This window comes from Diospyros lotus, chromosome 2, assembly GCF_014633365.1.
Source record: "Diospyros lotus cultivar Yz01 chromosome 2, ASM1463336v1, whole genome shotgun sequence".
Classification (NCBI taxonomy): Eukaryota; Viridiplantae; Streptophyta; class Magnoliopsida; order Ericales; family Ebenaceae; genus Diospyros; species Diospyros lotus.
Window position 1 is genome coordinate 5,401,479 of NC_068339.1, and position 8,335 is coordinate 5,409,813.

The window sequence follows — 8,335 nt, forward strand, 5'->3', positions numbered from 1 at the left end:
AACAAATTAAGATTTCTACACAAGTTACAACATGGCAGAGAATGCCTAAACAAAACAAAATGATTAAAAGTGGCAAAAAGCCTAAACATTTTTAGAATAGAGGCCCATATAATAAAACACACCCGTATTTTGGTACCAATATACAGCCGCACCCGAACGCTTTTGACTGATAATGAAGCCTATCTTTTTTCTCTTCCCCTTTCGTATACAAGATTTAATAGAAATTGCTCACCTGAGCGGCCGCTGTCATTGCCCGTTCTCCGTCAAGTTCAGGCCGCTGCTCCGATCGGAATCCCCAACTTGGGATGCGGCAAAGGCGAGAACTTCAGGCGATATGTCCAGGCTCCCGCTTCTCCTCCCCCAGCTGGATCGCCTTGGATGTAATGTAATTCGGACATCTGCAGCATCACTGGTCAGGTTCCTGCTTAAATCCGATCCTTCGTCCTTGTCCACACTTTCATCGTTGCTGAATCGCACGGTTTCATCTTCATCCCTGCAGTTAGGCTTGTTTCCTGCTTCTATGTCGTCAGCCACTACTGGTTTTTCCATGTTTGAGCGGCCAACAAAACTACCGGCCACCAGGCGAGGGGGAATTCCCGGCTCCTTTAGCACCTTTGCTCTGAATTTGTTCTTTGATGGGGGAATGCTGGTGCAGAGAATCTCTTGCAAATTCCTGATCGTTCCGCGGTTATAAGGATTGGAGCGTCCATCGTATCGGTATCTAAAATTTTCGTATGTCGACTGCCAAAAGCACATAAACGGATCCCATGTCAGTGAAAGACAAAGTTACTAATATGGGATGGAGCAACCGACATATGAAACTAGAGTTCCCAGTGCCTAGATATGGCGGCTTACCTGGTTTGAACTCATGAGATAAAGATGAAAGATGGTAAGGCCGCCCACGAACCAGACTGCTATGAAAGTGTAAATTATTAGCACCAAGGAAGCAGGGCTCTTGGTCATCGCTTTCCAGACCGATGTTTTCTCACTCTCTGTGATCTTCTTGATGTAAACCCAGCAAAACCCGAATACGTATACGCAAATAAGAGTTGTCGACGACACAAACATGAAAAAGAACCTGTAATTCCTCTGCATCCATTCAAATTTAAAAGCATTATAAATCTACTATGGCTGCTGTGATTTTGTATAAGTAGCAAGCATGACATCCATCGTACCAGAACCAAAATCAGATGGAATTCCAAGGATCTTATGCCACTATTTTGGGTATAATACGTTGGTCTATAGAACATTCAGATATACCCTTTGTTGATGCACGTTCAGACACTGACACAGTCAGCAAAGCTTAGCATACAAACTGACTAGGATCAGAATACAAACTGGTAGAACAAAGGATATATCTGGTGACTATCCACAAAGGACGCTCAATCAAGGGATGTTGCTCCCTTGATTGAGCAAATGACTAGGATCAGAATACAAACTGGTAGAACAAAAAGATCATCGAAAGCAATCCATAAACAGCACTAGTTCGACTAACTGCATCAGGATAAAAAAAGAGAGCACCATTTAGGGTAGCAATCCTTACCAATCCAACACACTGACCAACCCAAGGGCAGTGATGGTCAAACCGCTCAACACAGTTATTGCATATTGAACAGTGAGAGCATCGAGGAGGTCGATAAAGCATGCAGGTGTCACAATATTTGATCTTCACAGTTACTCCATTGACAACCACATCCTTGCTGCGGGGCAAACGGGGTGTTAGGCCAGACCCAACTTCAGCATTTCCATCATAACTTTCTGGCTCTGGAGGGTGAGCATTGCGAGGAATTATGCCAGGGTCTCTCCCAGAGGTCATTAGTAGGAGTAACAAGTCCTGGAAGAAAGAATGTGTCCTTCAGATCAGTATTTAGTGGTTTAAGTTAGGGAAAAAATAAAAACAACTGCTTGTCACCATACCCAATTCCATATGAGACGGAATAGGATTATTCTCGAAGGTTTAAGTACAGAGCTTCAACAAATTTCGTTCCAAGAGATAGAAATAACAATACGATAGGGAAAGCCACTCACAAATAATGTGAAAACAATAACCACCACCATTATTAATATTCCCAAATGATGAGAAAAATCATCCAGCAATTTTCTGGCAACAAAGACACAGAAAACAGCAACTGGGGCAACTATAAGGAACATCGTTAGGAAAAGTGATCTCACATCAGGTCCGAATATGAACCTCCCCTGAAGAAAAAATATCTGCACATTGCAACATCCAAGTGTGAGATTAACAGGAAAGAACAAAACATAAATATGCATGACGGCATGCTTTCTGTTATGGTACCGAGTACAATAGTACATACGCTTCATTCAAAACCTATTTTCCCTGTCCCGCATGATAAACTCAAGCTTCGGGGAAAGTTGCTAAAACTGTTCTTTCTTAAAGACTCGAACATGTCATTATATCCATGATGCGGGTGGGTCGCCAAAAGTTTCTACTCAGTTGTACTTGCAATAAATTCTTTTCTATTGGCATCACGCAGTCTTTTCCTGGCACGATCACTACTGCAATATAAACTAAAATACCAAAAGTGGTGAGACGAATTGAGCAATCTGAATGGAGATGTTTCGGCAATACATCAAATGGATGAGATAGCTAATAAGCAGCTAAAATCAAGCCAAAATATGGATTGCTGAAACGACAGTACCTAAGACGGTCTGCACCTATAATCCCAGCTAATTAACAGAAACGGAATTCACTGATTCTAAGATAACTCATTGACCCAACGGAGCTCAGCGTTCAAGAAGACCAGAAACCTGATTTTCCCGAGAAAAAACCCTAAAGCAATTAAGTAAAACCCCAAAGTAAATGAGAATAATTCAAGAAATGTCGATCGAATAATTAATCAACTCTCCTCTGTAGCAATACAAATAAAACCAAGAAAATTCAAAACGATTTCATTTTTTTTCACAGAATTCAGATCTCAAAAACACTATCTCTACATAAAAAGTAACTGCCACAATTTCAAATCCATAGAAAACAAGTCTTTCACATGAATAATCACACATATGTAAAGTTATATTATATCCACACACAAACACAAACTTACGTTGCTGCCTTTCCAGGTCTGGTAAGTGCGGACCGCCGCCGTTTCATCGCCGGGTCCGGCGGCCGAGTTGGAACTCGTAGGCGGAGGAGCCACCGCATACATCTCTCTCTCTCTCTTCTCTCTCTCTCTCTCCCCCCAAAGTAATAGGCCAATAGGGCGGACTGGAGAATTGAATAGTGAGGGAAAAATGAAAAGAAAGGCGGCTCTTTGTTTTGGGGGAATGGCAGTTGACTAAGCCCCGCTGCAAGTGCAGGCCACCGCAGCCTACGCTGGTGGCCACAGCCGGAAGGCAAAACACACGCCGCCGGCCATAATTTCGGTAAATTCAACGGCGGGAATCCCAATCTAGTAACGGGAACAACTGAGAACGGGGACGGCTTTGTTCTTTCCCAATCAAACCGACGCCTGATTGATTCATTTGCTGCTGCTACAACTACAAATGCCAAATTTTGCGAAAGGTTGACGTGGCAGGTTCCCGTTGGATGATGACCCAGTCCTATATAATCTAATATTAATGAGGGCCAGCCACCCATTAAAAGCACGTTTAAAGCTGTCAATTTAATTAATTTTTTTTTGGGTGAGAAGTTGAATTTTTTTCACTTAATTCTATTATTAAAATATAATTAATGTAAAATAAGTTTGACCTTAGATGATGGTTATAATAGGCTTATTCTTTGTTTTTAACTCTTACAAAATAGGAGAATTTTGTGGAGTAAAAAGGATAATTGTTGATTTGGGTAATAGTAACTAACTAAGGGTGTTAGAAGCAAAACCACTTTCATTTATGGGTGCTTTAAAGTTTGAATTTTGGCTGATGTGAAAGTGAAACGTGTGGTATGTGGATAGGCAGGCACAAAAGGAGAATCTTTCAAGCCAAGTAATGAAACCATTTGGGCTGATAAACTATAGATAGTAAGATTGGGACAAATCCCATTGTGGTGGCTTTTTAAGTATTTAAATGGTCCAACTCCAACCAACTACCACCAAAATCTAGAAAAACTCTGCTTCAACCTGTATGGGCAGTCCAATTGATCAAGAAAATGGGCATAAAGTACCTTTCGTGATGAATTTTCGACCAAGACTGAAGATTGAGTCTTGTAAGCGATAGTATAGAGATACATCTCTTTAAAGTGAGAGGGGTTCTTTGTGCGGGATAAGTTTAGGTCTAGCCACTGTGTCTGATTGAATCATCATGATTAACTTTTTTTATATTTTGTCGAGCTAAGTATGAAGAGTACTCGGGTGAACGATTTCACCTTTGGGACGAAAAAAAATTCTGCTTCAAAGAAATGACGAAGAATGGAAAGTACAGATGCAGATGCAGACTGCTCATGCGTTGACCTAATAACTCATTAATCAATCAATCGTGTAGCCGGTAGAAGGGCGGCTGCGGCGGCGGCTGCTGCTGCTGCCCAGCAGCTTTTATATTTATATATATTCCAAAACATTCTCTCTTCCTTCATTTTCATCCTTAGCATGAAATCTAAATTTCACTGAGGATTCAACTGTTTTAACTTATGATATTATGTGAGAGAGTAAAAGATTATTATTATTATTTCTCATTATTGATGACAACATAAAGCATTTATTATTGGACATTATTAATTAGTGAATTTTCTGAGGAGGAGGAGGAACAGCCCAACAGTAGTAATTAAGAAGCCATATATATATTTCGTTCAAAGTGTTGGGCTACATGCTCGGTCAAAGTCCCCTTCGTTGAATTTATAAAATATATCAACTTATTCCCACACCCAAAAAATAATTAAAAGAAATAAAAATTGGCCTAAATTAGGTGATCACATAAAAAGTCTGATCTCTAATTAGGGTGCCTCCTCTTTTTAACTTACATTTTTAGGTTAGTAAGTTGTAGTTTCAATTGTCTCCTCTCTTCTTCCTCTAAACCTAGCCCTCATCTTGCCAGGAGGGTGAAGGACAATTTGTCTGGCCGGGGAATTTTTTTTATTTCAGAATAATATTGATTTTTGGTCTTATTAACTAGGTTATTATATTAGTTAGTTCCATAATAATAGCAAATTCATTTTAAAAAATAGTATTGTAGAATTAAGAATATATAGATAGATATTTTGAATATTTGTATCTTCTTTAATACATTTAATTTAATTTAATGTGCAGACCACCAGTTTTATTATAGGTTTGACCCAAGTGGGTACGGTTACCCAATAGTATTAGTACGACATTTCTGGCTTAGTCGTGTATTTTATGTGAATCGGCTTTTAATTCGTTGACCCATCTAGATTTGTTGATCCCTTTCTTCTGCTCTTATTATTCGGATTCGGTTTTAGCCCATCTATCTGTCTAACTTCAACTGTATATCTCATTGTGGGCTCTTTTTGGTCCAACACTGTTTATTTGTTTTGTTGGTATTTACTTACTGTGTCTTAATAATAATAATAATACAGAAAAAACCCTCTTTTTAGAGCATATTAGACCGTGGAGATTCTGATTGTTTCATTCTATTTGTGCCATTTAATAAGGTACGGCGTGTTTGGAAGCTTAAAATAATTAAATTTATCCCGCAGTTGTGATGTCCTGTTTTTACAAGGCCGGATACGTGGGCTGGTCCGGTGAAGCGGGTCCGTCTAACATAGCAACTGGCCTGGGCCTGGGGGGAGCCAAACGGGCCCGGGCCCGACTGACTCATAATGCATGCATGAATCATAAATAAAATTAATATTAATGTATATACATGGAAAAGCAAGTTAATGATCTAAATATACACACACAAAAAAAAAAATTGGTTTCGTATAATAATTTATAAAGCTAATTTTTAAATTATTATAATAATTTATTTGAATGCACTTGCTAGGTATGAGCATCGAAGGTGGTGGGTTGGCACTTGGCAAGCCATGCAAGCCCAATCCAGTCCACATCTCTAATTTCAACTGCTAAACACTAAACAGTAAGATGATTGAACATAGAATAGGTTCAATGAAAAAAATATATGAAAATTTTTACATGCTTATTTGGTATTTCAAATTTAATAAATTTGTTTATCCACTATATATATATATATATATTTAAAACTTAGAAGTGCAGATGTTGATATTCTTGGGATGATCGTACTTGTGCTATTCTCGGTACTCGTACCCTCAATTACGTTAAGAGAGATAAATTGCAAGTAGAACATTTGACTTTTGCACAGGTGGAGGATCGAACTCCCAATTTATAGGATTTACACCAGCATATTACTCACTCAATTGTCCAATCTCTGTCGTGGGGGGTTTTTGCTATTCTGGGATAATCGCTCTTGCACGATCGCATGTGCTCGTGCACTCGATAACGCAGAAAAAGATAAATCGTAAATTGAGCTTTTGATTCTTGTATATGGGAGGAATCAAACTTATAATTGATCAAATTATATCGATATATTACCCGCATTTTTTTGCTATTCAAATTATGTCCGGTGAGGCTTTGCTATTCTTATATGCATGATAGATTGTATGATTAATTATTGCATTGCTTATTCATATCATCATCATCTGTTACATGGGAGTAATAGTTTTTGTTGCTAACTGTATTGACTTAGTCTTTACAATGATTGAAGCATCCATCCATCACCGTCGCCATCACTGAGCAGCGATAGATCAGGACAGATACCACGGCTTATAGATACATTACATGATGATAATTAAACCTTTTTTTTATTCCCCCCCCATTTTGATCAATGATTAGGTATCTTTTAATGTGAGTGATCTGTCCACAAGCATTACTTAGTACAAATTGTTTAGTTATATTATCCATTAACAATTAATGGTGTTGTAAAGTTATTATTATACATTTTAAAGATACTAATTAACCTTCAATTAGCATGTAGCCTTTTTACATAGGCGAGATTTATTTTATATTTATTCTATTTTCTCTCAACACGTGAAAATCATTTGTTTTGTTTTTGTTTTTATTTTTATTTTTACAGTTAAAGTTCTGTTTGGGAAATGTGTATAAAACATTTACATCGTGGGTTGGGTGGCTCATCAAAATAAAGGAATAAAAAGAAAAGCAACAAACTTCCAGGATTTTCGTTGAAGGGCCCCAATTTTAGCGTGCTTAATGCGATTTTAATTTTTAAACCTTGCTTCAATTCCCAAGCCCCTGCCGCCGGCTGGGTATTCGCTGGCTTGTCGTTCATTAATATGTTTAATCTATGTCCATTAACTTTTAAATATGTTTAATTTAATCTCGGCTTAGCCCGGCTCGTTTTGTAAATTATAATCAATAATATTTCACCTCACTTCATTTATAAATTTAGTAAATCAGTGTATTATTTACAAAGATGTTTATTGTTCATAAATGATATTGTTGTTGTCAAAATATAATAATTAAAATTTGTGTAAAGTGAAAAAAAATTATAATAGAAGATTCTAATATCGTTAGGAATCGGCCAACTCAATGTCACAATTCCTTGAGAGTGTCTTTCAAGAAAATCTTTTCGAGAGGATCTGAAGCTTTCAATTGGGTCTTTCCAAAAGGATTTGAGCTTCTCGCGAGGGGATCTTTTCAAAAGGATCTAGAACTTTTTGAAGGGATCTTTTTGAAAGAATCTGGGGCTTCTTGAATAGATCTTTCCAAAAAGATTTACGAGTAACTTTCGGAAAGAAAAGATAAGAAGGGTTTTGGAAGAAAGTTTGGCGCCTCTCTCATAAAGGACAATAAGGGCTTTCAAAAATAGTTTGGGGGCCTCTCTTGGAAAATACAAGAAGTGCTTTCGAAGAGAGTTTGGGGCCTTTAGTGAGGGCTTGTGAGGGTCTCCCTCTCAAAGATTCTCCTATGTTTAAATCAGTTACCTAAAAGAAATGTGTTGCAGAAATAAAAATAAAATCTCGTATAGAAAAATAAGAGTAATTGATGTTTTTTTAAAAGTCCCTTTTTGAGTGCTGTCATTTGACTTTTATAGGTGCCAATGGATCTCGGGATGCGTGTAAATAAGTTTTGCTCTTTTTCGAAAAGAATGATCCATCTCTTTCTTGAAAGAGGTTTTTCGGAAAGGTCTTTCCGAAAGGACAATCTTTGTCTTCCGATCTTAGGTATCACAGATACATTAATATATATAAAAAATTATTAACAAAAAAAAATAATTATATAAACATAACAATTTAATCATACAGTTGATTGAAAAATAGAATAATATTATATAAATGTATAATATTTAGAACAGTTACCGAATGGTATTATTATTATAATAACTGTTAGTTTTAGAGAAAGTGCTTAGAAACGTCATCTTCTCAATAGCAATTACTGATTTATTTAACGTATGT

At 37.3% G+C, this 8,335-nt stretch overlaps 1 protein-coding gene across 4 annotated transcripts; it reads right to left on the bottom strand.

Moving 5' to 3' along the window:
- Positions 1-46: 46 nt before the first annotated feature.
- LOC127795480 (probable protein S-acyltransferase 7) lies at positions 47-3,479 on the bottom strand. Of its 4 annotated transcripts, none has more exons than XM_052327178.1 (7): positions 3,063-3,479; positions 2,661-2,769; positions 2,316-2,529; positions 2,029-2,211; positions 1,544-1,834; positions 856-1,089; positions 47-741 (listed from the first exon to the last, which is right to left on the bottom strand). In XM_052327178.1, the coding sequence occupies exons 4-7, from the start codon at positions 2,149-2,151 to the stop codon at positions 247-249; spliced, it is 1,143 nt and encodes a 380-aa protein (XP_052183138.1). In that variant the 5' UTR covers positions 2,152-2,211; positions 2,316-2,529; positions 2,661-2,769; positions 3,063-3,479; the 3' UTR covers positions 47-246. The 4 variants fall into 4 exon arrangements, with proteins under 4 accessions (XP_052183138.1, XP_052183137.1, XP_052183139.1 ...); XM_052327177.1 differs by having other exon boundaries at positions 2,661-2,791; XM_052327179.1 differs by lacking the exon at positions 2,661-2,769.
- Between the last annotated feature and the right edge of the window lie 4,856 nt (positions 3,480-8,335).

Bases quoted from the DNA above. Each gene is read 5' to 3' on its own strand.
- LOC127795480 (XM_052327176.1), bottom strand. From the start codon at position 3,164: ATGTATGCGGTGGCTCCTCCGCCTACGAGTTCCAACTCGGCCGCCGGA. The intron at 2,212-3,062 runs GTAAGTTTGTGT...TGCAATGTGCAG, and splicing joins AGACCTGGAAAGGCAGCAAC to ATATTTTTTCTTCAGGGGAG. The intron at 742-855 runs GTAAGCCGCCAT...TGCTTTTGGCAG, and splicing joins ATCTCATGAGTTCAAACCAG to TCGACATACGAAAATTTTAG.